Source organism: Lentinus tigrinus (genome assembly GCF_003813185.1).
Source record: "Lentinus tigrinus ALCF2SS1-7 unplaced genomic scaffold L226scaffold_2, whole genome shotgun sequence".
In the NCBI taxonomy this organism is placed as follows: domain Eukaryota; kingdom Fungi; phylum Basidiomycota; class Agaricomycetes; order Polyporales; family Polyporaceae; genus Lentinus; species Lentinus tigrinus.
This window is the reverse complement of record NW_027137911.1, coordinates 907,850-931,060: the sequence shown is the minus strand read 5'-3', so window position 1 is coordinate 931,060 and position 23,211 is coordinate 907,850. Positions and strand designations below refer to the sequence as shown.

General features: G+C 55.7%; 9 protein-coding genes across 9 annotated transcripts; 5 read left to right on the top strand and 4 right to left on the bottom strand.

Annotated features, from left to right (window-relative positions):
- Nucleotides 1-5: 5 nt before the first annotated feature.
- Nucleotides 6-3,476, bottom strand: L226DRAFT_542233 (uncharacterized protein; the record flags this gene model as incomplete). The annotated part of the gene is made up of 10 exons (XM_067682115.1): nt 6-61; nt 116-190; nt 243-403; nt 455-741; nt 857-1,182; nt 1,237-1,353; nt 1,405-1,970; nt 2,026-2,372; nt 2,432-2,571; nt 3,095-3,476. 10 exons carry the CDS (start codon nt 3,474-3,476, stop codon nt 6-8), a joined length of 2,457 nt encoding a protein of 818 aa, XP_067541553.1.
- A 492-nt stretch (nt 3,477-3,968) lies between these two features.
- On the bottom strand, nt 3,969-6,413 carry L226DRAFT_452394 (uncharacterized protein; the record flags this gene model as incomplete). Its single annotated transcript, XM_067675059.1, has 11 exons — nt 3,969-4,099; nt 4,152-4,442; nt 4,498-4,562; nt 4,625-4,673; nt 4,726-5,186; nt 5,293-5,334; nt 5,395-5,544; nt 5,604-5,683; nt 5,738-5,763; nt 5,819-5,923; nt 5,981-6,413. 11 exons carry the CDS (start codon nt 6,411-6,413, stop codon nt 3,969-3,971), a joined length of 1,833 nt encoding a protein of 610 aa, XP_067541552.1.
- Nucleotides 6,414-7,067: 654 nt separating this feature from the next.
- Nucleotides 7,068-7,759, top strand: L226DRAFT_125751 (uncharacterized protein). Its single transcript, XM_067672228.1, has one exon. It carries the CDS (start codon nt 7,113-7,115, stop codon nt 7,617-7,619), a length of 507 nt encoding a protein of 168 aa, XP_067541551.1. The 5' UTR covers nt 7,068-7,112; the 3' UTR covers nt 7,620-7,759.
- On the top strand, nt 7,760-8,257 carry L226DRAFT_125752 (uncharacterized protein). The gene has a single exon (XM_067672229.1). It carries the CDS (start codon nt 7,900-7,902, stop codon nt 8,164-8,166), a length of 267 nt encoding a protein of 88 aa, XP_067541550.1. The 5' UTR covers nt 7,760-7,899; the 3' UTR covers nt 8,167-8,257.
- A 253-nt stretch (nt 8,258-8,510) lies between these two features.
- On the top strand, nt 8,511-10,341 carry L226DRAFT_565795 (PLP-dependent transferase; the record flags this gene model as incomplete). Its single annotated transcript, XM_067683833.1, has 9 exons — nt 8,511-8,647; nt 8,705-8,943; nt 9,002-9,188; nt 9,241-9,382; nt 9,457-9,550; nt 9,613-9,884; nt 9,972-10,045; nt 10,106-10,160; nt 10,219-10,341. 9 exons carry the CDS (start codon nt 8,511-8,513, stop codon nt 10,339-10,341), a joined length of 1,323 nt encoding a protein of 440 aa, XP_067541549.1.
- Nucleotides 10,342-10,372: 31 nt separating this feature from the next.
- L226DRAFT_608292 (Sec63-domain-containing protein) lies at nt 10,373-16,595 on the bottom strand. Its single transcript, XM_067685910.1, has 22 exons — nt 16,412-16,595; nt 16,341-16,360; nt 16,148-16,283; nt 15,821-16,080; nt 15,668-15,771; nt 15,493-15,615; nt 15,336-15,443; nt 15,206-15,284; nt 15,136-15,149; nt 14,958-15,079; nt 14,814-14,902; nt 14,646-14,758; nt 14,498-14,590; nt 14,354-14,436; nt 13,875-14,304; nt 13,758-13,812; nt 13,501-13,699; nt 13,313-13,446; nt 12,998-13,257; nt 12,865-12,942; nt 11,860-12,809; nt 10,373-11,807 (listed from the first exon to the last, which is right to left on the bottom strand). The coding sequence occupies exons 1-22, from the start codon at nt 16,504-16,506 to the stop codon at nt 10,529-10,531; spliced, it is 4,824 nt and encodes a 1,607-aa protein (XP_067541548.1). The 5' UTR covers nt 16,507-16,595; the 3' UTR covers nt 10,373-10,528.
- Nucleotides 16,596-17,290: 695 nt separating this feature from the next.
- Nucleotides 17,291-19,668, top strand: L226DRAFT_477126 (Xanthine/uracil permease). Its single transcript, XM_067676736.1, has 8 exons — nt 17,291-17,810; nt 17,865-17,980; nt 18,032-18,134; nt 18,187-18,678; nt 18,730-18,836; nt 18,889-19,069; nt 19,123-19,371; nt 19,430-19,668. Exons 1-8 carry the CDS (start codon nt 17,417-17,419, stop codon nt 19,582-19,584), a joined length of 1,797 nt encoding a protein of 598 aa, XP_067541547.1. The 5' UTR covers nt 17,291-17,416; the 3' UTR covers nt 19,585-19,668.
- Nucleotides 19,669-19,856: 188 nt separating this feature from the next.
- On the top strand, nt 19,857-22,054 carry L226DRAFT_608290 (Xanthine/uracil permease; the record flags this gene model as incomplete). The annotated part of the gene is made up of 8 exons (XM_067685909.1): nt 19,857-20,272; nt 20,327-20,442; nt 20,503-20,605; nt 20,664-21,155; nt 21,209-21,315; nt 21,379-21,559; nt 21,617-21,865; nt 21,918-22,054. Exons 1-8 carry the CDS (start codon nt 19,870-19,872, stop codon nt 22,052-22,054), a joined length of 1,788 nt encoding a protein of 595 aa, XP_067541546.1. The 5' UTR covers nt 19,857-19,869.
- Nucleotides 22,055-22,060: 6 nt separating this feature from the next.
- L226DRAFT_608289 (uncharacterized protein) lies at nt 22,061-23,137 on the bottom strand. The gene is made up of 2 exons (XM_067685908.1): nt 22,916-23,137; nt 22,061-22,857 (listed from the first exon to the last, which is right to left on the bottom strand). Exons 1-2 carry the CDS (start codon nt 23,048-23,050, stop codon nt 22,291-22,293), a joined length of 702 nt encoding a protein of 233 aa, XP_067541545.1. The 5' UTR covers nt 23,051-23,137; the 3' UTR covers nt 22,061-22,290.
- Between the last annotated feature and the right edge of the window lie 74 nt (nt 23,138-23,211).

Here is a 23,211-nt window from a genome sequence, read left to right as displayed (position 1 = left end):
ATTGGTCAACGTGCGTGTACCGGGCAGCTCCTTCCCCGCTGCAACCAAGACGACAAGCAAGCTGGAACAGGCCTAGTAAGTGACATAACCGGACGAGCGCAACCGAGGGGCCTACCGTTGTGGAAGCTGCACAGACAGCTGAGCCGTGCGACAGTAGATCCCTTGACGAACTCCTCCAGACATATAACGCCTGAAACACGATTGAGTTCAGAGTCTCAGGACGACGCTATAATCAGACTCACACTCCGTGCCGATGAGAGCACTCTCCTCGGGAAGCTTGTACACAAGATACTTGGCCGTCTGAGGCACGGTGCCTGTACCGCCTTCCAGACAGTTCTTCACATGTCCTTCTTGCGCATTAGGAGGTCCCAAATCTGACAGGGAGATATTGCAGACTGGGCATCTAGCGCAGGGTCAGCTCTGCATCCACTGACTATATGGCAAAGCAACACACTCGGCAAGGTCGCTCAGCTGGGAGCTTGACTGTGCCCGAGTCGGGCTGGGCACGTTCAGCCGCCTCTGGTCGATAAATATGCGCTCCATGGAATTAGTTCGTGATACTGAGAGCCCACTGGGCACGGTGGCGGTGACTTCCTCGTAGCAATTGCGACAGACGCGCTGCTGGGACGCGACAGGAGGGGCTTCTGGGAAGGTGGGATCGTGGACGATATCAGATGGGTCAAGGAGCGCCCTATACGATGAGCAGCGGTCGCAGAATATGCGTCCACATCGCCGACAGTGCTAGAGATATGATACTCAATGTTAGTTGCACTACACATAGGAGTCTGACTCACATGCTGTGAAACGCCAACATCAATCAGCGTGTGTGTCCAACGATAAAGCAGAACATGCTTACTCTGCGGTTGAGGAAGGTGAAACGGCGTTGGCAGTCTCGACACTGTGACACAGTTTCGTCCCGCTCCCAGGTGGCATGAACCTGATGAGCCGCCCAACGAGGTGCGAGGACCTTCTGTGGTGCTTCGTGAGTGGGTACGCGGAACTCCGGAGCTTGCGACAGGTGTGGCGTCAGATCTGTCGGACGGCTAGAGCTTGAGCCAAACGACCGGTTGAAGTAGTCCGTTGTAGTCGACCGCAGTGACGGAGGACGCGCGGTTCCTGGAGGAGAGGCGCCTGGATAGTGGAACTCCTCGTCGTCCTCGTCATCGTCCAAGTCAATCTCGTCTGTGTAGCAAGTCGTCAGCTTACACGAATCCGGCTCAAAGAAGACATGCCTACCGTCACCAGATATGAGGAGCCCCTGAGCGCCGGCTGCGAGTCTTCGTCTCTCAAGTTCACGGTTATAGGCGTTGAGCAGCACTTCCGCTTGTATCTTGCGTTCGGTATCGTCATCGCCTGTAATATGTTGAGCGTATAATTTTGGGGTGAATCGGAGGCACAACTCACTGAGAAGCCCTTGGCGTAGCTCGGTAGTAGCTCGTTCAAGCTTTGCGATCATCCGACGAGCCTCCAGAGCGGAGCTCATGTCTCCGTCATCTGGATGAGATGTGCCCACCAGATACCTCGCCCTTGCCACGTAATCCTGCGAGGAGTATCCAGAGCTTGGCATGGCGCTGAGCTCCTGTCCTTCGCTACCACCGAAGTCGCTCTCCTCGTTCTCAACGTAGGGTATCAACTGTCCATCCGCCAGATGGTACATGCCGCCATCTGGCAGGAGGTAGGGCAACGGGGGTATATCGAGTCTCCGCCGCATCACGCGCACCCATCTTCGGCGACGCACCCATGCCTGCGGACTGTGAGATACAGTGCTCGTGCTTCCATGGCTGCTGCTCCTGCTGCGGCTACTGCCACCAAGCCCAAGACCAACGGCACCGCTCCCACTGAGGAGACGTTCGAGTTGCGGTGGCGGCTCAGACACCCACTGATCGTCAGGGTCAGCAAATGAATGGGCATACTGCCACCCTTCCTGAGCATCGACGCCGGGAGGGGTGACATCTAATGTCCAATCGGATCTGCGGAAAGCATCATTAACATCGCTTGGTTAGAATGTCTCTCGCATGGACTCACAGCCAGAAATGACTCCGTTCCGCTCCTTCTCGTGATGATCCGGGCTTGGGCAGAGTGAATGGGTCCTCACGAAGAGGAAGCTGAACATCGCTGCGCCATGCTCCGACCCTCTTACCCGTCGCCTCACTCGGGGCGGGCAAGACCAATTCAAACGGTGGCTGTCTGCCGCGTCGTCCAAGTCCTGATGCTGAGAATTTGGGGCGACCGCCTGATACTGCCAAGGTCTTCAGGCGCACGTCCAATCGTTGGTTCTCGTACAGAACTAGAGGAACAGTCGTGTGTACGCCGAGAGGATTGTATGGAACGCCGGAATCACGCCACTTCTCCGACTCGAATCGTTGAAGCACCTGAGAGTGGGTTGAATCTTTACTGACACTTCAACGTTCGCGTGGGTAGGGGGACTCGCCTCGCATATCCAGACTTCAAACACGGCGGCAGCTACGTCGTATGCAGTCTCTCCCCAGTTATTCCTCACGAGAGGATCAGCTTGTTGCTTGTTCAGCAGGTACAGAACGATAGGCAAGTGTCCCTTCGATGCAGCATTCACTGAACAATTGGAGTGACCGTTAAGCAAACACACGGTCGGAAATGAAGACGGACTTACTCAGCGGCGTCCAGCCGCCCTTGCTTCGCACGTCGACGCCAGGGGCTCCATCAATCTCGGACGTCGCACCTCCGCTTTCACAAAGCCAGCGCACAATGTCAAGATAACCCTTGTAGTACTTCAGCACGTGCCTTCATACGCGGTCACGGTCGAGATAGCACACACCTTGGAACACGCGTTGTGGAGAGCGGTCCATCCGTCCGCGTCCTTGGCATGTACGTCCGCCTTCTCCGGGAGCAGGTACGCAATGATAGGCAAATGTCCGTTGAGGGCCGCCTTGTGCAGCGCGGTCTGGCGTATGACGCGTCAACGGAATACTCACGGTATCGAAATAGCAGCAGCACACGGGCCTACCTCGCCCTCCTTGTCCTCGATATCAGGAATGGCACCGCACTCCTCCACGACTTCACAACCGGACGCCGTTCAGACACATGGAAGGTAGCATCGAAACGAAGAAACACGCACGCCACTTCACGATATCCAGCCAGCCCCTGCTCGCGGCCGCGTGCAGTGCGGTCAGGCCGGTCCTGGGCGATGCATCGTTCGCAAGCTCGAATGGCTCCACGTCATCCGCGCGCACGGCCTTCCTGAACTCCGTCTGGACGCGGCGGAGGTCTCCAGATGCTGCAGCCGCATGCAGGGCTTCGAGCTGTGCGGGTGAGGGGTGGGCCTTCGAGGGTGCAAGTGATTGCGGTGGCTGAGCCTGCACAAGTGGCTCAGGTGTAGGGGTACCTGCGCGTCGTGGCGTAGGTTGGGTAATCGACTCCTGTTCGGGCTCAGGTGCAGGAGAGTGGGTGTCTGAAAACCCGGGATAAACAAACTCTTCTTCGTCCGAGTCGTCGTGCATGGGTGGCGAATTCGAAACAGGTGACGGGGTGGAACTGTTGACTCTGTACACGCGGGTTTGAGAACGCGAGATTACATGGGAAGTGCGCGGAAATCGTGGCAAAGCATGACTCACTCTTGAATGGTGGTGAGGTGGTGGCCAGGTGCAAGGAAGCCGCCGCTCATAGCACGGAAGACAGCGAGGGCCGTTCAGGGAGGCGAGCTCGAAGGCCTCCTCCGCGAGGCATCGTGCGGCAAAAAGTTCGCGTATGAGGGCATGATCACATGACCCTCGATGATAATGAACGGCGCCTGCTTGGCTGGTCTCGGTAACCGCGAACGCTCAGGAGGTCGAATGCATTTTATGACGTTGGAGGGGTGAAGTCTACATATGCCATGGATACAAGTTATCGGTACATGGCCAAAGGCCGTTCTACGCAAATTCAAAACCATTCCAAAGACAGAAGGCATCATAACATGTCCACATGTCTGATCAAGATTCAACCTCATCCGCTCACTTCGACATGCCGAACGTTTCGACGTGCAGAGTCACGGAAGGTGCGCCCTTAAGCACACTCGCCGGGCTGGTCAACTTGGAGGCAAGCATGTGGGACACTGATTTCGTAAGGGAAGACGGCCCAGAGACTAGAGACCAGAGTCAGCACTTCCGACAGTCTTCTCGGCAGGCATCACTCACCATCGACGGAGACGGGACCAGTGCAGCCATCGATGCCCTCTTGGAGAATGCGACGGATGCTCGGACGCCCATGGATAATCTTCAGGAACGAGTACAGCGGCAACTCCTTGTCGCCGTCGCCCACCTCGGACGGAGTGGAGGAGCCATCTGACGAGGCAGACGCCGCACGCGTAATCTCCGGAATCGCGCAGGTGGGACCCGTGATGTACACAGTCGGCTCTACTGCGAGCGAGGTCGATTGTGCAGCTGCGAGGGCCTCGGAGAGTGTCTTGGAGATCCAGCCGAGGTGGTCTGCGATTGCCCGCGTGTGAATGTCAAACAGAAAGAAATGAACGACGAAGTTTACCTGACTCGCGCACAGCCCACACAAATATCACGCGGTGCACCACGGAGTTTCCTGCGCGCGCATTGCTAGGAAGAGGTTCGGATAAGTACTGAATGGGGATGACACGGATACCAGACGAGATACGCACTGCACAAGGTTCAGCAGCAGAGGGAGCGTGTACGAAACACCAGAGCCACCTACGTCAGGGTCAGTCGATAGTCGGTAGCAAAGAGGTTGTGGAGGGCATACCGGCCACCAAGATGCACGTTGCGAAGCCTGTCAAATCTGGGGGACAACCATATGGCCCGTCGACGAATGCAGGAACCCGGCAAATGCCATTGCGGGAAACGTGTTGTCTGAGGCGTCCAGTAAAACCGGAGCGGCCCCGAACAAGGAAGACCACGTCCTTCTCACTGGCCCCGTCCGAGCCGTCGAGTGCCTTCGGGATACTCGCAATCGTGAACGGGTGTGCTTCTGTGGGCAGATCGCTGACCGTCGGGAGGATGACATACGCGTGCTGACCTGGGAGCCAGTTCATCTTCCGACGGAGGGTCATGCGGATGGTGTCGGAAGAGACAAGCTCAACAATCGCCGAGCCATACTCATGTGTCGTGCCACCCTTGCCCCTGTTGTTCCAGATGAGGCGCGCGGTGCGCAAGACTCGGTCGAACGCCCAGACGACCAAGGCAGGCCAGAAGTAGTTCCCGTACCTGCACAGAGCACGCGAGACAAGGTTAGGTGACACGATGCTCGTAAATCCAATAGACCCCGCGATGACACTCAAGTCATGCGAGACCGGGGTGGGAGAGAACGTACTCGACTTCGCGCGCATGGAGATATCCGCCGATGATGAAGATGCTACGCGTGTCCGAGACGGCGTGAGCAATCAATTGCGAATACGTTACACGAGGCACTTACCCTACGAGGAGGATGTGGGTGAGAAGGAAGAACTCGAAGAACGCGTTGCGGATGAAGCGGACCGACAGGATGGTTGCCAGCGTGAACGCGACCAATCCGGTAGCGCCCCATCGCATCCATCCGTGACTGAAGTCAAACTTCTCGGAAAGGCTATGGAATGGCCTCGCTCAGTACTCCGTGGAATCGGCAATGAGGTTCAAGAGACATACCCCGAGATAGCACGGCTCAGGGCATGAATCCACAAGAGGATGAGACATGTCCTTGCGGCAGCGCGATGTAGCACGTTAAGCTAAATGGTGGCCAGTCAATATGTAGAACGTCGAACCGTGAAAGACAAGCTGACCTTTTCGTGTCCAATGCCCGTAAGCCCTGTCAATGAGGCATCAATTGACCGTTGCACCCTAAAACCTTCGAGTGCCCTTACAAGAAATGATGTTGTTCTTTCCTGCTAGGGCGACGATAAACGGAAGCTGGCAGGACGCGAGATGTGCTGCCCTGTCCTCGAAGAACCAGTATTGAAGATCTTTGGCTACGAACAGGTATTTTATGAGCACTGCCCTGGAGAAGCGATGTAGGATAAACTCACTGTTGGTCAAGGTGAGGCTCAGCATAGTCGCAATGTAACCACAGATGAAGAAGAGCTCGGCGATGGACGCTGTGCCAACGCCGAGGGGAACCTGTGCCCGGAAGGCAACGATCCTGAACCCGGAGGCGAGAGCTGCTGGAATGCGTCTCCACGATGCCCTTCCAGTCCTCCCAGGTAGGGCGAGTTCGGGACAATTCTTCTCGGTCTTCTCGGTCGGCGTGCTCGCTGCCGACACCGAACTGCGGAGACCGAGGAGGGAGGCAAGAATGAAGCGGAGGACTCGAACGAGCAGCAGGAAGGCGATGATTGCTGTGATGAGCAACCACAACTCCTTGATGGCCTTCTTCTGCTGAGTCGCCTTGAGGGCCTTGTCCGCCGCGGTGGGCTGGTAGGCGCGAATGTTGAGACGCGGGACGAGGGCTGGCAAGGACATCGTGAGCGAGTACGATGCTATGTCGAGAGGTCGTAGGTCTCCTGCTGAGGTCATGACGAAACCCATAGTATTTATATGAGGCGCGACACAAGTTAACTACCATGTCTTGCATCCGTGGACTCTAAGGTGTGGATGGAAAGGCCGACACGCCCGCGTGATAGTTGACAGGCACCGCGCGGACCTGTTGTACCTATTTACAGCATATGAGGCAGGTCAAGAGCTGAGGTCATCGAGCGTTGAGATACGGCTGAGCGTACCAAGAACAGAACCTCGACGGCGGCTCTTGAAAATCCGGGGTAATTATCTCCAAATGCTCGGGGCAATACATTAGTTTGTGGGGCAGGTCTATTGGACGAGGAAGGGGTTGCGGAATGATGTTCGAGGCGTGATCTCGAGGACGAGACTCTGTAGCCGAGCTTCGCCCAATTGCGCCTACGCGGCGTAGTGTCGGTATGTGGACGGTTAAGGTTCGGCCCGGAGACAAACGAAGCTGCGTCCCGGTTCGGTGGCCACATCTTCAGCCAATGGTACAACAGAGAAGCAAAGATATGCTACAGATGCGAAGTATCTAATAACCAACACGTGAACGTATGTGATGAGAAGGAGTAAAGAGCAACTTTGAGTGGGCGGCCGACATCGGTGGAAAAACGATAACGACGTACGGCATTGCCTACGCGTGGATTCCAAAGTTACTTTTTGATGCAACTTGTACCGGTCGTCTCGAGCCAGAAGCACGTCGTAAGTTATGTCGTTCTGTGTGGATGCACACGGGTCTTCCGAGGGCCGCGAGAGAGTCGGGACCGCAACTGTTTGCTGGAGGGGCGAACGTTGCTGTTGACATGTGGAACGACGTCAGTGCAGGGCGCAGCGGGAGCTGTAGTACTGTGCGCCGACGTTGTTATGGTAAACGGACACTGTCGACAGAATAACAGTCGTCAGATGTTTGATGTTGAGAGCAAGCTGGCACCGTACCGATTGGGGAACCAGGTCAGATCTTGTCGAGGGGAAAATGAGCCTTGCATACTGGTAATTCTCGAAGTGGAGGGTTCCGATTCGTATGGGATCGCAGTAGGCTTGGGAGCTACGGCGCGAGGTAACCTGGAAAGGCATCACCATCCGCATTTGGGCCTAGTATCAGGGTGGGATGATATTTTTCATGGAGCTGACTCTCGTATGACAGTCCGCTATCACTGCCTTCCAGGTTAAAGGACATAGACATGTTGTGCATTACTTGGGCGGTCCGTTGAACGCGGGAAAGAGATGCGCGACCGGCAATGACTAGTGACTGACGGTCTTCATGTCATGGCACATGGAGCAGAGCGATAGCACAAGGTTGAGTTGATTGCAGCACATGTAGATCATTGCACGCTCTGCGACAGCGGCGAAGAGGCGTTGAAAGTCGTGGATGGTCGTGGACCGGAGGCAAACGAAGCGGATCCGGTAACCTTCTTTGCCTCATAGCCGCGACGTGTACTAGCCGCCCATAATGCAGTCGGCCAGGCTCTGCGGTTCAGTTGGGTTCGCCAGTGGCTCGCACCCTCCAGCTTCCTCTACTCCCCCAATAATACCCGTCCCCGTTGTTTGCCACGTCTTAGACCCCTGGTCTGCGGCCTCTGGCCCTTATCAAGCTTCACGAGAACCCGCAGTCGCCGCGTACTCTCCGAAACCGAGCCCCAAGCGCGGCGGTCATCTGAGACTTTGCCATCGAACGCCGCCGTTTCAGCCCCCACCACATTACCATATTTCCGAGTAGCAGACTGAACTGCGTCGCCAAGCACATGATCAGCTTGAGGGCGGGTTGGACGGGGTAGTGCCGCACTCCGCGGCGGCGAATGCAAACAGCCAGGATAGGAGCGCGACGCTGACGGAACGCTTACGCGATGTCCTGGGGGGATTGAGCGATTTAGAGTGAGCGGCCAGCTCTCCTGCGTACGAATGACCCTCTGTCGCCGGACAGCTTGCTTGCGGCTATATAGGCTCTCCGGGCTATCGCGAATTTCTCTGACTCGGCCTCAATCAGTTCCCCCGCGTTCAGGACGATTCCGAATTTTTGCACCTTGCACCCTGACTCGTACGTCGCACACGACAGCCCACAACATGTCTTCCTCCGCCACAGAAAAGACCACCAACGGAACCAATGGCGTTCAGACAAAGGACAGGTCCAACCTGATCCCGTTCTCGTCGAGGCTGAGGGAGGGTAGAGCACTGGCTCAGGATGTCTGGTCCATCTTCAAGTGAGTATGCCAAGTCAGTCACCCCATTGAATCACGTACTCACTGGCTTGACCCAAGCGCTGCTAATCTTCCGTCCGATTGTATCAACCTCGGCCAGGGGTATATGAACTTCGCGCCTCCGGAGTGGGTGAAGAGCGCTGCAGAAGAAGCCTTAAACTCAGTAGCGACCAACCATTACTCCCACCCCAAGGGTCGTCTTCGCCTTCGCGAGGCCCTAAAAGCTCATTACGAACCGGAGTTTGGGAGGAAGCTCGATGTCGACTCGGAGATACTCATCACCAGTGGTGCTAACGAAGGTCCGTCCGCGTGTCTCTCTCTGCTGATGGCGATCCGTCTCATCCTCGAGCGCCACAGGACAATACTCTGTCTTCGTTGCATTCCTGGAACAGGGTGATGAGGTTATCATGTTCGAGCCCTTCTTCGATCAGTACCTCCCGTCAGTTACCTTCAATGGCGGTGTACCCGTCTACGTGCCCCTGCATCCTCCTAGTCATGGCAAACACAACAGTCGCGAGTGGTCCATCGACTTTGACGAACTTCGGTATGTCTATCTGACAGATGAGTGAATTGATGTCTTATGCGTCACGATGAAGCCGTGCCGTCACACCGCGAACGAAGATGATCATTGTCAACACGCCCCATAACCCCGTTGGGAAGGTGTTCACAAGAGACGAGCTCGAGAAGATTGCCGCGATCGCGGAAGAATTCAACCTGCTTGTCATGTCTGACGAAGTCGTGAGTACTTACCCCCACTCTGACAGCGATCAGAGCATGCATGCGGAGCGCTGACGAATTCTGTTCTGATGTAGTATGACTCGCTCGTGTTCGATGACAACGAGCACGTCCGGATTGCAACCCTTCCTGGAATGTGGGACCGCACGGTTACCGTAGGCTCTGCAGGCAGTACGTCACGAGCGCACCCGGTCTCGCCGGAGCGAACTATGGCTGACATACGCCTGTCCCAGAGATGTTCGCAGCTACGGGGTGGCGCGTTGGCTGGCTCATCGGGCCCGCTTCTATCATCACGCCGACGCTCGCTGCCACCACACGTATCGTGTTCTGCAGCAATTCGCCCCTCCAGGAAGCGTCGGCGGTCGGCCTCGAGCAAGCGAAGAAGCGCGGCTTCCTCAAGAAGCAGTGCGAGGAATACGCTGAGCGCCGCAATATCCTGACAGATGCGTTTGATAAGATGGGCATGAACTACACGAACCCGCAAGGCAGTTACTTCGTTCTGTTGGTGAGTGGTAGTAAAGCATTCGTACTCTCCTGCCGGTCCGTCCGGCTATCGTGCACCCTGCATGCTGACGCACCTAATTCGCGATAGGATATATCCAACGTGAAGTGGCCGGAAGACTACCCTTTCCCGGAGAGCGTGCTCGGTCGCGGCCGTGACTTCAAGTGAGTAGTTGTCCTTGCTGATATGTGACTGCACCGACTCAATCGCAATTGTGTCATCAGAGCATGCTGGTTCATCGCAATGGAAATCGGAGTCTCTTCAATCCCTGTCAGCGAGGTGAGCACGTCATGCCCGGGCTGCCCGCACGCATTGCACGTTTCTCAACTGTCTCTAGTTCTACTGCGAAGAGCACACTTCGATTGGCGAAAGTTACGCCAGGTTCGCCTTCTGCAAGGACGTTGACACCTTGAGGCGTGCGGCGGATCGTCTGCAGAAGTTGAAGAAGTACCTAGCATGAGTCAGAGTGGCCCCCTTGGGAACTCATAGATCGGGCCACGAAGAGAGTGCTTGCTGCTCATCGCTAGTATAGATGAGCCGTCTGAGTTCGGCGTATTACCAGTATGGTTACAACGGGCTCTGGTCCACGGCGGTTCTGTTGTCTTATCTACTCCTCGTGATCTATGGTTACATGTGTCTCCTAGTACCTATTTGTCCAACTCGTCCACTATCCTTGACAGCAGCTCGTTGACTGCGGTCGAGCGCGCGTCATAATACGCTGGGTTGCTTACCAAGCGTCGCGCAAGGAACGTGAACGACAGCACGTCCACTGCTGCCTGCTTATCTTGAATACTTCCGTCTTTCCGCCTGTCCTTGTACCACGTCCGCAAAGTCTCCGTCTCGAGCAGCCGGGACTCCAGCGGCAGGCCGTCGTTCAGGAACCGCGTTATCGTGTCCTTGCCCTCCGCCTGGCAAAACAGGTGGAAGTGCCCGGCCCCGTGGTGCCGCACGGCCTTGCCCTGCATGCGCACAATCTCCTGCAGAGGGTAGTCCCGCAAGTGGCGCTCCTCGCTCCCGGGGAGGACGTACAGGTACTGCGTGCCCATCACGACCACCGTCACGGCGCGGACAGGCAGCGTCCAGCACGCGTCGCGGGGAACGATGAGCACCCGGATGAGGCCCTCGGCGTACAGCTCGAGCATCAGCAGTCGGTCGGGCTTTGCGATGCCTTCGTGGAAGAACCCAACGCCCCGTGTGATGAAGTCGCGGAGACCGTAGTCTTGCAATCGATTGAGGTACAGCTCGAGCTGCTCGATGGAGACGTCGTCTGGCAGATAGCCCTTCGCAGACTCCATCTCGAGCGCACATTGCGTGATGAGGTCGAGCGCGACGGACGTACACTGGTTACGAGAGGGCACGAACACGATGGCAGGTTCCCCCGGCGCAGCTCGGATCGCTGAGTGCGCAGGCTTGGCCATCGCCTTGAAGAGCGCCGCGGACTGCGGGATCGTGAAGGTGTGGGTGTGCACCGAGAGGTCCTGGTCACGGTCGCTCGAACGGAAGCTGTGCAACGCCAGAGGGTCGACGTCCAACCAGGCAGCCATGTCCGCCGGATCGTTCAGCGAGCTTGACAGACCAACGAACCGCACGGGATAGGCTTGCGTCGCGTGCAGTAGCAGCGACACTCCGAGCTCGTATACGGCATCGAGCAGCTCTAGACTCTCGCACAGTACGAGGCGTAGTCGCGAGAGGGCTTGTTTGACATCTGGGCGCCGCGAAAGTGCCGCAAAGAGGTCCACAGCGGTAACCACGCGGACCACTTTCCGCGAAGGGCGCTCAAAGAGACGGTCCGGTCCAACAAGCTCAACCGAAGCCTCTGCGGCCCGCGACGCTAACCGCAATTCCGAAGTAATGTCTAGCGCGACGCTCCTACGCGGCGCAACTACGAGGCACCAAGAACCGCTCGGAGAGCTACGTAGCGTCTCCCTACGAAATTTGTGTCAGTCATCACGACGGCATATCTATGTCTGACACATACCATATTGCCAGCTGACCGATTACTGACTTGCCGCAACCGGTGGGCGCGCACAGCAGTGAGTTCAGGCGTGTCTTCGTGACGCTCCAGAACACTTGGCTCTGGATGGCATTGAGGCCATGGAGCCTTCTGGACAATACATCGCGCAGATGTGGGTTTTGAACGACAGATAGGGGAAGGAAAGGAATGTCGAGGCGGGGCGTGTGAGACTCGGATGCAGATGGCATGACTAGGCTTTCGAGGGAGGCCACGACCTCTTCCTCGGCGCCCATCCATCTGTCGGAGACAAATCGAATGGTGACAGACGGTGGAGGCTTGTGGCTCGGTACAGAGATCACGAAGTCAACGTCCAGTATGGTGGTCGACTGGCGGAAGATGAGATGAGACAGCTGCAAGATGTTGACACCCTCATGGTCCTCGACCCACAGCCAGAACGGTTCTACCTGTCCATGGATCTTGCTACTCCAGTTGAACGCACGTTCGACCTTCACAGCGATCTTCAGGACGTCCGCGCCGAGTGGTCTGAGACTGTAAGTAATCTTGACGGTGGGGAACTGCTTGGCCGCGTTCCGTACGGCCGTTCCATGCTTCTCGTTGAGGTGGATGAGCTTCCCCAGTTCCTCAGCGCTCATCTCGGCGAGCTCGGAAACGGCATAATCGTCTGCCCATCGTTCGAGCATATGCATGGTATCCGCCTTTAGCTCAAACTGCTTGAGAGGATGGTCAAATGGCCAGAGACGCTTCTCGATCGCCTTGCTCATACTCATCAGCACTGCGCTGACGTTGGCCCACTTGCGGGATATCGCAATCTCGAGTAGAGCTCGTACGATACGACCCCCGTTTTGCGCCGCATACGCCTGATCGGATACGAGGGCAAAGTCTTCTGGACGCATTTGGGAGATATACGCTTGCAGGAGAATGTTGACCTTCCCAGCGCTGGAGTCCGTTCCGCCCTGAGGAGAGGATAGACGTCAGGTACGTACGGTACTGGTCCCAAAACACACTCACTGGAACCTGGCAGGGTATGACATCCTCAAACGCTTTGAGCTCGGTCAATTCGTTCTCGCGTACTTGAATTTGGTCGAACTATAGCGAAGGTGAGTTGTATGTCTTGGCATCTCATCTCACGGAGTTCCCATACCTCCGTGCTCCTGCTCAGCATTGCAAGGACGTCAGCGTCAGACATCTTGGGCCGGAACAGCTGGTTGAATATCTCAATGGACTTTTGGCGGATGTAGTACTTCGCGGCGATGCGACCGAGGTCGGTGATCACGAAGCTGCCAGTGTTCCTGTCGAATGCGATCATGCGAGACTCGGCAAGCTGGGAGGCAGCAGCGGTGATGAGCAGGGCCCGTTTCGCACCCAGGTATGGGTCCTCGGCGACCGCGTCCCAACCCAGCCCTACAAACAATCAAGTCAATCTGGCAATTGGGACCTTGATACGACTGCGACGTACCGTACTGGAAGGGGTTCTTCCGCATGCGGACGAACAGATAGGTGTACCCGAGCCACCGTACGGCGTCGTTCACGTTCGCAACCGTGCCCAGTGCAATCTCGGCATTGAGCGCGTCGATCATGCCCGTAACGAACCTAGACATATATCAGCATCAACAGAACAAACGCTACATTCCCTCTGGTGCTTACTTGGATTCTATCGCGACCTGGGACGTCACCGCATCCAGGTAGTGTGTGAGCTTGTCGTCATTTGTGCAGATGTAACCGACACCGCTCGACTCCAGTCCGGGTCGACCGGCACGACCGAAGACCTGCAGAACGTCCAGCACGGAGAGATCGGTGAATGCACCCTTCGAGCTGTCATACACTTGTGTTCCCTTGATTATAACTGAGGTAGAAGGTTAGATCCAGTGCTATGTGATGAATCTGTCCGTGAGATGGTTCACCTGCATGTGCGGGCAAGTTGACGCCCCAAGCGAGTGTAGCCGTACAGCAGAGAACCTACAGGAACGGATCCTTTGTGTGAAGCCCTTTCTCTGATTTCCCGTTCGTATGATACATACCTTGATTGCCCGAGCCTCGAACATCCGCTCCATCATATTCCTGTCGGTACGCAGCATGCCCGCATGGTGGATCCCAAATCCGAGGTCAAACAGCTGCCTCATCTCCTTATTCCTCGACTGTCCGATGTCCCTTCGGAAGAATTCGAACTGCGGATGCTCTTGACAGCTGAAGTCTTCAAGGATTCCGTCAGCTTGCGCCGACTCCTTGAGCGCCTCAGCGGCTTTAACGGTCTCTTTGCGCGCATGGACGAATACCATAACCTGGTGGCCCTCGCGGACGAGCTCGGAGACCTTCTCGTACACGACCTTGTCAATGTTCCTCTTGGCTGTGGGGCTGTTCGGTTTGCCTTTGACGCCGATAAAGTGCTGCTCTAGAGGGACGGGCCGGAAGGACGAGTCAAAGTAGAACAGTCCAGTATGGCGGTTGACACTGTAGACCGTCAGTCGGATGGTAGTTGGGCAGAAATGTATATATGCACCTCAAGAAGTCAGCGACGTCGATGTAGTTGGGTAGTGTTGCGCTCAGACCGACTATCCGGATGACGGACTGCGTGGATTCAACCTATGTCATAGTACGTGCCGTTAAGTCAGCTTTCGAGACATGACACTAGTAGTGGGCTCACCTGCCGGAGAGTACGGGCAACGATGGTCTCAATCACAGCGCCACGCTCGTCATTGAGTAGATGGACCTCGTCGATTATGAGCAGCTTGACTTTCTATGTTCAATGTCAGTTTCACCGGCGTGCGCCAGATAGAGAGTGAAGGACTAGCCGACGCAAGTTCTCCTTCTCCAGTGGGTTTCCGGGTCACGACATCCCACTTTTCAGGAGTAGTGACTATAATCTGCGTCTCACTGATCTCCTGTTTTGTGAGCTGCATATCACCTGCAAAGCGTGTTGAGATTCAGTTTTGCTTCAAACGCTGGTCCTATTAACATACCAGTGAGCTCGCGGACTTGTATCTGCAGCCACTTCAGACGCTTCCCGAGTTTCCGGACGATTTCTGCTGCAAGAGCCTTCATTGGCGCGCTGACGCATTGATTCGTCAGACAGCGTTCGTGAGTCCTAGACTCTGTCAGCGTACACGTAGATGATCTTGAACTTGTCCCGTTTCACTGCAGCAGCCATATTACCCGAAGACGCGTTGCGGTCCGAATGTTGATCTATCACCCGGAGGACTGTCAGCATGGCAACATCAGTTTTACCCTGTTTTTCGAGTCAGATATGCAGATGAGCTCAAAATGAGATATACTGATACTGACAGCACCGGTCGGGGCTGAAAGGAAACCCATCAGGATCTCAACCACCTGTAGAAGAGCGACAAGCACTTACCGCAGACAAGCATGTTCTCGTTCGACTGATACGCTGTCGGGAACACTATTGACTGAATCCTGTTGAGTGAGGTGTAGCCCTATAGACACAAGTCAATCGGTGAGACACGATACAAACACTGAATACATACCGGGAAGGAGCTTCTGGCTAGTGGGTCGAGTTCTGACACTGATATTAGCCGTTCCGAAGCGCGAGGTGGAACGGACTTCGCCGGAGGTACTGTGACCTCTTCGTACTCCTGCGGCAAGGATAAGTAACGATGCTTACTATCGGATGGCATGACCGACCTCGTAATTATGTCGCGTGGTGCCCAATGGTAACACATATCGTGTGCCGAGATGCGACAGCAAGTTGCCTTGCACCATCGAAGCCGACGTGTACACGTGAGGAAGCACCTCCGGCGCGTCATGCTGTGAGAGTTTGGTGAGTATGGAAGGCAGTCGTGGCGCTCAGGATGCTTACCGCAGTGCCCGTGAAGAGTGGTCGTTCAGCATTAGCTCTAAGGGCCTCTTCCATCCGCCTCCGGGCTTCATCCGGGTCAAGACTGTCCAGTCCGGAAGATGCCGCTGTTGGAGGTGAGCGAATGGCGTATATGCTGGGATGTATTCACCGCACCTTCTCGCTGTTTGCCTTTATTGCGGCCGTTGACCTGTACAGTGTGCACCGGTGCTGTTGACTGTGCGGATCGTTCACTGGCATGTAGGTACGCAGAGATCTCTTCAACGGCCTCCTGACGCTTCTCGAGCAACTCCATGGATAGCTCGATATTATCGAATCCGATCGTCTCTACCAACTCCTCGGATATCGCGTCGTTAGCTCTCGAAGAGGACAAAAGCACGAGCAAAGGTTCAAGGACATGTTCCAGCTCCGGCTTCCTGTGAAGGGGGGAAATGCGAATACGTGAATGTGAGGCAAGAAATATATTTGTCAAGAATTACACACGAAAGAATAGAAGCGAGTAGTGAACCGTGCGAGATGCTAGAGGAGCTGCTTGCTTTCGGATGTAGAACATCGAGGACTGTATCCCAATGCTCGGATTGGTCAAGGTCGCTCGGGCCGGCCGAGGCGGAGGCACCAGCTAGGTGTCGCAATTAGCCTCGACGAGGACCGCTCGGGGACCACGAGCAGCACGCACTGCTACCTGAGATTTGATACCTGAGCATGATCGTCAATACAGGACAAGATATTGACAAAGGAGAGATGAACCTGGCCCATTCATCCAAGAAACGTCTGTCGCGATCAGCGGAATCTTCAGATGTGCTAACAAGATACTCGAGGTGTCCGGCAAAATCAGGGGTCATTGCTGGAAGCGTAACAAGGAGATGAGGTTCGAAAGGAGTAGCCAACAAGTTATATGCGTGGTGAAGATGGAAAGACAGCCTGCGCGTGTTGGCAAAGGATGCTGCAGTCACAACGCGAATTCGGAGCCGCTACTTAGTGGCGCAGGAGCGCTCAGCCAACCTGTAAGGTCACGTGTGATTGTCCTGTTCCTCGGTTCGAACCTCTGATGCACCAATTGTACTTCCAAAGAAGGTTAACCACACGAGACCGGCAACCTAACGTTTCTTACCCCAAGGGACCTCTGAGGCTCTGACTGAGGGTCACCGAGGCATGCGACGTCGGCCGGAAGTCATATGATGTTTCGGGGCAGTCATACCGGCCGTCTCATGGAGATAGTATATACGTATACCAGGACGATTCGCTGTATCTCAGGTTTGAGGCAGCCCGACCTCTCGCAAATTTTGCCAGATTCCGACATACGGGAATTCTTCGGGCTGCGCGATGATAGCATCCCGCAACGCTCTTGTGAACCCGCACGCTCTCGTGGCGTATTCCGAATACTATGGGTCTTCCCTGAAGGCGGTTGGACCATGATTTGAGTCGACTGCACAGTGATGGACAGCTTGCAATTGCGAGAGTCGGATAGTACAGCGTCGGGCAGTGGATTAGAGTTCTGCGCGGCCCCTGGGCGCAGAATGATGGCCAGGAACCGGAGCGCCGTTGACCCGGAAAGGAAACATGTGCGGGATGGCGCCCGCACTTATCTCTCGTACACGCTTGCCCCGGGCTTATCTCTTCGACTAACAAATTTCTGTTCATCCAGACTGCGTCCTGACTCCAATATATATCCCACATCCCTGCCATGGACGAGGTCGAGTGCGCCGCTGCCTTCCTCCTCGCCCCCCTCGACGACCCGGGCGTTCGCCAGCCATGTCCATCCGTTCCGTAACCACCGAGCAGCCTGAGAAGCTGCCCCCGCCCTCTGTGACATCTGCGCATCCGGAGCGCTCTTGGAACGTTGGTGGACGTGTCAAGCGCCTTCAGCGCAAGCTAACGACGCGGCATGGGTGGTTCGGAGACTACGACTACGCGTGGCTTTGCACGCCCACATTCCCCTGGAGGCGTACAGGCCAGACCAAGATCGCACCTCCGTTCTACGCTCTCGATTCGGAGCTCCCAATCATTCTTGCTGCCGCAAGTGGACTGCAGCATGCACTCGCTATGCTGGCCGGTCTCATCACACCACCAATCATCTTCGCAAGTACGCTCAACCTGGATGCTGCGACGTCTGCGTACATGATTTCGGCATCTTTGATCGGTTGCGGTGAGTACTCTCAGAATACGTGCTTTGTGCCCGGGTTGAGCTTCGTCACTTCAGGCATCCTCAGTCTCGTGCAAATGTCTCGCCTACGGCTGTTCCGGAATCACTACTTGGGTACCGGTCTGATATCCGTAGTTGGAACAAGTTTTGCTACGCTCAGCACCGCCAACGCAGTAAGTGAACTTCAACTTAGTCCTTCCATTCTACTGACATGTCTTCCGCAGATCTTCGATGCGATGTACGCAGATGGCACGTGTCCCACAAGCACAGCCGCGGACGGCACTGTTACACGTCTTGCGTGTCCAGACGCATATGGAATGGTACTCGGTGAGTTGGAGATGTGCCTCGGTATGGTTCCAAGGTTCTAACGGAGAAATAGGAACCTCCCTCATCTGCGCTTTCCTCGAAATATTCATGTCCTTCGTCCCGGCGCGCATCCTGAAGCGCATCTTCCCGCCTATGGTTACCGGCACGGTGATCGTTATGATTGGGGCCTCCCTCATCGGCTCGTCAGGCATCCCGAACTGGGGTGGAGGATCCAACGATTGTATGAGTCGACCAACGACGGGCATATTCCAACTCTGCCCTAACACGTCCGCGCCGCGCCCCCTTCCTTGGGGCTCACCGGAGTTCATCGGTCTCGGATTTCTCTCTTTCGTCAGCATCATCCTGATGGAATTGTTCGGGTCGCCGTTCCTGAAGAACATATCCATCATCGTTGGTCTCGCAGTGGGATGTATTGTTGCGGGAGGAGCAGGCTACATCGACGGTAGCAGCATCAAGACTGCGCCCGCGATTACGTTCTTGTGGGTTCGTACCTTCAAGATCCGTGTGTACCCGCCAGCTATCCTTCCTATGCTGGCTGTATACGGTGAGTGGAATATCGCAGTCCTATTGTGAACCAGACTGACGCGTCCCACAGTCTCTCTCGCTATGGAGGCTATCGGCGACATCACTGCGTCTGCAGAAGTCTCTCGTGTCTCAGTAGTCGGCGAAGAATTTGACAGCCGTATCCAAGGTGGTGTCTTGGTGAGTATTTCTTAAGAAGCGAGCGTAGATATTTGGACTGACCGTTCATCAGAGCGACGGCATCGGTGGCTTCCTCTCCGCCTTGTTCACAGTCACGCCCCTGTCCATCTTCGCTCAGAACAACGGTGTCATTGCAATCACGCGCTGTGCGAACCGGACTGCTGGCCGATTTTGCTGCTTCTTCCTCATCTTGTTCGGTGTTCTTGGGAAGATCTCAGGCGTCTTCTTGGCCAGTACGTAGGCTCAGCTCTCCGCGTGTACGTTTTCTGACACGAGCTTTCTCCAGTTCCGAACTCTGTCCTCGGTGGCGTAACGACGTTCCTGTTCGGTAGTGTCGCGACATCTGGCGTCCGCGTGTTGGCATATAATCGTTTCACGCGCCGCGATCGCTTCGTACTCGCCGCAGCATTCTCCTTCGGTATCGGCGACTTGCTCGTCCCTGATATCTTCACGCACCTGTTCGACGGTGTCGCGAACCCGAACAAGGGCCTCAAGGGTTTCTTGGACTCCATCACAATCATCTTATCCACACCATGTACGCCTTGGTCCTCGTTTCTTCGGTGCTCTTGTAACTAACATATTGTTCATTCCAGTCCTCATCTCTGGACTTGTAGCGCTTGTATTGAACCAGATCCTCCCGCAGGAGGACGCGGACGATGACGACGACGACGTTGTGGAGGTTGTGGACGTAGAGGCGCAACCGCCCAGCAAGGAGAAGGCGCTCCATCTCCACGAGCATACCGACTAATTGTACTTTGCGGCTCACGCCAACTCTTGTAATCTCTCACGCTTTTTTGGATACACCTGTGGCTGCTGCCTCGTGATAGCTCTCATGCGAAACTTCGCGAGTCCCTTTCGTCCACGCAATACCCGCAGTGTGCAAAGTTGCCCCGAGCTCGGGTCTTATCTCCTCACCTCTGGCTGTATCAGAGTTTGTCTTGACTTATCCAGGCCTTCTCAGGAATGCGATATATACCCAGCAGTGCCCTCCATGCACACGGCTTCTTGCCCAGTAGACATCCTCCACAACATCATGTCGATCCATTCCGTCAACACGAAGCAGCCCGAGGAAATAGCCACCCTCTCAGTAACATCTGCGCCTCTGGAGCCAGCACGAAACCCATGGAATATCGGTCAACGTATCAAGTACGCTCAGCGAAAGTTGACAACACGACGTGGTTGGTTGGGTGACTACGACTATTCCTGGCTCTGCATGCCGACCTTGCCTTGGAAGCACAACGGGCAACGGACCAGTGCACCCCCATTCTACCCACTCGACTCGGAACTTCCGCTCCTGCTTGCAGCTGCATGTGGTTTGCAGCATGCACTCGCGATGCTTGCGGGCCTCATCACGCCGCCGATCGTCATCGCGGGCTCCCTCAGCCTGGATTCCAAGACGTCTGCCTACATGATCTCTGCGTCCCTCATAGGCTCTGGTAAGCTTATATGATGACTTTATGCACTACTGCATGCTCACTCTCGTAGCACAGGCATCCTGAGCATGGTGCAAATGTCTCGCATCCGTCTCTTCGGCGGATATTACCTTGGTACGGGTCTGCTTGCTGTGGTCGGAACGAGTTTCGCCTCCGTCAGCACCGCGAATGCTGTGAGTGGTATGGCATTGACCACGTTTGTGTTCCTTTAACCCCTTGTCATGTTTTTGTAGGTGTTCGATGCGTTGTATGCGGATGGTACCTGTCCGTCTACGACATCGGAGGACGGCATGGTGACACGGGAAGCCTGTCCGGACGCATATGGTCTGTTCCTTGGTGAGTACTTTATCGATTCTGTGCCCTAGACCGAGTCTCAAACTCGTCGTGAACCTAGGAACATCGCTCGTCTGCGCCTTCCTAGAGATATTGATCTCTTTCATCCCCGCACGCACATTGAAGCGCATCTTCCCACCCATCGTCACGGGCACCGTCATCGTCATGGTCGGAGCGTCTCTCATCGGCTCGTCCGGTATCGCGAACTGGGGCGGGGGATCCAATAACTGTATGCAACGACCGTCATCCGGGCCTTTCCAACTCTGCCCAAACACGTCCGCGCCCCGGCCGCTTCCATGGGGTTCGCCAGAGTTCATTGGCCTAGGTTTCCTCTCCTTCGTTAGCATCATACTCACCGAGCTGTTTGGGTCGCCATTTATGAAAAACGCCTCGGTGATCGTCGGTGTTGTCGTGGGATGCATCGTCGCCGGGGCTGCGGGGTACATTGACGGTAGCAGCGTACAGTCGGCACCCGTGATCACTTTCATCTGGGTACACACTTTCAAGCTCCGTGTCTACCCGCCTGCGATCCTGCCCGTGTTGGCGGTGTACGGTGAGCAGTATGACTTCGGTACACGCCTGGATCATCAATGACGCACCTCGCAGTGGCGTTGGCCATGGAGGCCATTGGTGATATCACTGCGTCCGCAGAGGTCTCTCGTCTCCCCGTGGTCGGCCAGGAGTTCGACTCTCGCATCCAGGGTGGTCTCTTGGTAAGCCCTTCCCGTGCGCCAAGTTAGCAGGTAGAGCCGAGGACTGACTGCCTTCCGTGCAAGGGCGACGGCATTGGTGGCTTCGTATCCGCGCTGTTCACAGTGACCCCTCTATCCAACTTCGCCCAGAACAATGGTGTCATCGCCATAACGCGATGCGCAAACCGGACGGCTGGCCAGTTCTGCTGCCTGTTCCTCATATTGTTTGGGGTCCTTGGGAAGATCTCCGGTGTATTTTTGGCTAGTGCGTTGCATTGCACATTAGTACGGTGGCTCACGGCAACTGACATACCTCTTGCAGTCCCGAATCCGGTTCTAGGCGGTGTCACCACCTTCCTATTCGCAAGTGTCGCGGTGTCCGGACTCCGTGTACTGTCATACACCCGCTTTACCCGCCGGGACCGCTTCGTCCTTGGTGCCGCACTATCATTTGGTATCGGGGACTTGCTGGTTCCGGACATCTTCACGCACCTCTTCGACGGTGTGCACGATCTGAACGAAGGTCTTGAGGGTCTTTTCAGTTCAATTACGATCGTTCTTGACTCGCCTTGTAAGTCCTTGTCTCTCCTCTGGGCGACTACTGACCAGTATCGATTCTGTAGTCCTCATTTCGGGACTTGTAGCCCTCGTGTTGAACTTGATCCTCCCCGAAGACTCAGAGGAGGGCGAAGACCACGATGTCAATGTCGATATTGAGGCCCAAACACATCACAAGGAGAGGGACGATCGTTCACACTAGCGCGCAACCCATGTGAAGTCCTGCTATCGGCATATGTATAGCGGAGTGACGAATATTACACAGAATGACTGAAACCGTACGATCACGCAAGAAGAGAACAACATCCATGCTCAACTGCTCAGCGTGTCAGGGGCTGCCACCACAGCGGGCAGATCCGAGTCAACCAACAACCAGTGGAAGAAAACCAAAGGTCCACATCCCGCGATCTGCCGCCGCGAATATGATGACACAGGGGGTCAATCGTCATAGAAGTGCTGGACAAAGACGTCCGGTTTGTCTGTGAGACCACCGTTGTCCCGGAAGAACGAGGCGAACATCGCGATGTCCCTGTCGGTGGCATCGAGATACTGCATGTGCTTCCTGGTCGGCTCTCGCGCACGGAACCCAATGAGATTGCCGCGCCAGATGGCCTCGCTATGGCCTTCGGTGTACCGGCGGATGCAGAGGTTAATTGGAGAGCCATCATCCAGCGCGCTGTCGCTCCATGCGATGTAGAGCCTGCTGTGCGGCTGAGACGTGCGACGGATGGGACCCACAGCCCCGGCGGTGACGCTGGAAGCGTGGATGTAGGTCCGGAAATCGACCCATTCCTCCTTGAGGCCGTGGTAGATGGGATTGTCGTGGATAGCGCATTCCATGGAAATGATGTGTGCGGGCATGCCGGAGGCCGGGAAGAGAATGACACTGACGAGCCGGACTTCTTCACTCTCCGTGACGCTCGGGAACAGCGTCTCTGGAGCGCGAGGTGGTTTAGCAACGGTGGGCGCCGGGTTAGCACACTGCGCCTTGTGCCGTTTAAGGTCCTGGAAAGCATAACTAAGCATAGTCTCGCATGCGTACGATGATTGGTTCTGGACCTACAGCAAACTGATGCTTGCGATCGCAGTAGTAAGCTGCGCCGCATCTCGAACACTTGACGTCTTCGGAAGCAGTCGCCGAGCAACTAGGCTTCGTGCAGACGAGCGAGCGAGAGCTTTGCGAAGCTTTCGATGGCATCGCGTAGAGTTGGTGGCGTAATGCAGCGGTAGTTGGACGAGATTGCTGGCAGTTGAGCGAGGTACCTCCAAGTCGAATCAAGAGTCACTGGCAGGCGGCCGAGCCTCCGAGTCGCAACTATGATCGCTGTTATAACGCAGGACTGTTCATGATTCGTCTTC

What these genes read in the sequence shown, in the direction of transcription:
- L226DRAFT_125751 (XM_067672228.1), top strand. Translation starts at nt 7,113, where the DNA reads ATGCAACTTGTACCGGTCGTCTCGAGCCAGAAGCACGTCGTAAGTTAT.
- L226DRAFT_608292 (XM_067685910.1), bottom strand. Translation starts at nt 16,506, where the DNA reads ATGACCCCTGATTTTGCCGGACACCTCGAGTATCTTGTTAGCACATCT. An exon ending in TTCTTGGATGAATGGGCCAG is followed by an intron (nt 16,361 to 16,411) that starts GTTCATCTCTCC and finishes GATCATGCTCAG; the next exon opens with GTATCAAATCTCAGGTAGCA. An exon ending in CTACTCGCTTCTATTCTTTC is followed by an intron (nt 16,081 to 16,147) that starts GTGTGTAATTCT and finishes CCCCCTTCACAG; the next exon opens with GAAGCCGGAGCTGGAACATG.
- L226DRAFT_477126 (XM_067676736.1), top strand. Translation starts at nt 17,417, where the DNA reads ATGTCCATCCGTTCCGTAACCACCGAGCAGCCTGAGAAGCTGCCCCCG. An exon ending in CGCATATGGAATGGTACTCG is followed by an intron (nt 18,135 to 18,186) that starts GTGAGTTGGAGA and finishes ACGGAGAAATAG; the next exon opens with GAACCTCCCTCATCTGCGCT. An exon ending in CTCAGGCGTCTTCTTGGCCA is followed by an intron (nt 19,070 to 19,122) that starts GTACGTAGGCTC and finishes AGCTTTCTCCAG; the next exon opens with TTCCGAACTCTGTCCTCGGT.
- L226DRAFT_608289 (XM_067685908.1), bottom strand. Translation starts at nt 23,050, where the DNA reads ATGCCATCGAAAGCTTCGCAAAGCTCTCGCTCGCTCGTCTGCACGAAG. An exon ending in ATCGCAAGCATCAGTTTGCT is followed by an intron (nt 22,858 to 22,915) that starts GTAGGTCCAGAA and finishes TATGCTTTCCAG; the next exon opens with GACCTTAAACGGCACAAGGC.
- L226DRAFT_125752 (XM_067672229.1), top strand. Translation starts at nt 7,900, where the DNA reads ATGCAGTCGGCCAGGCTCTGCGGTTCAGTTGGGTTCGCCAGTGGCTCG.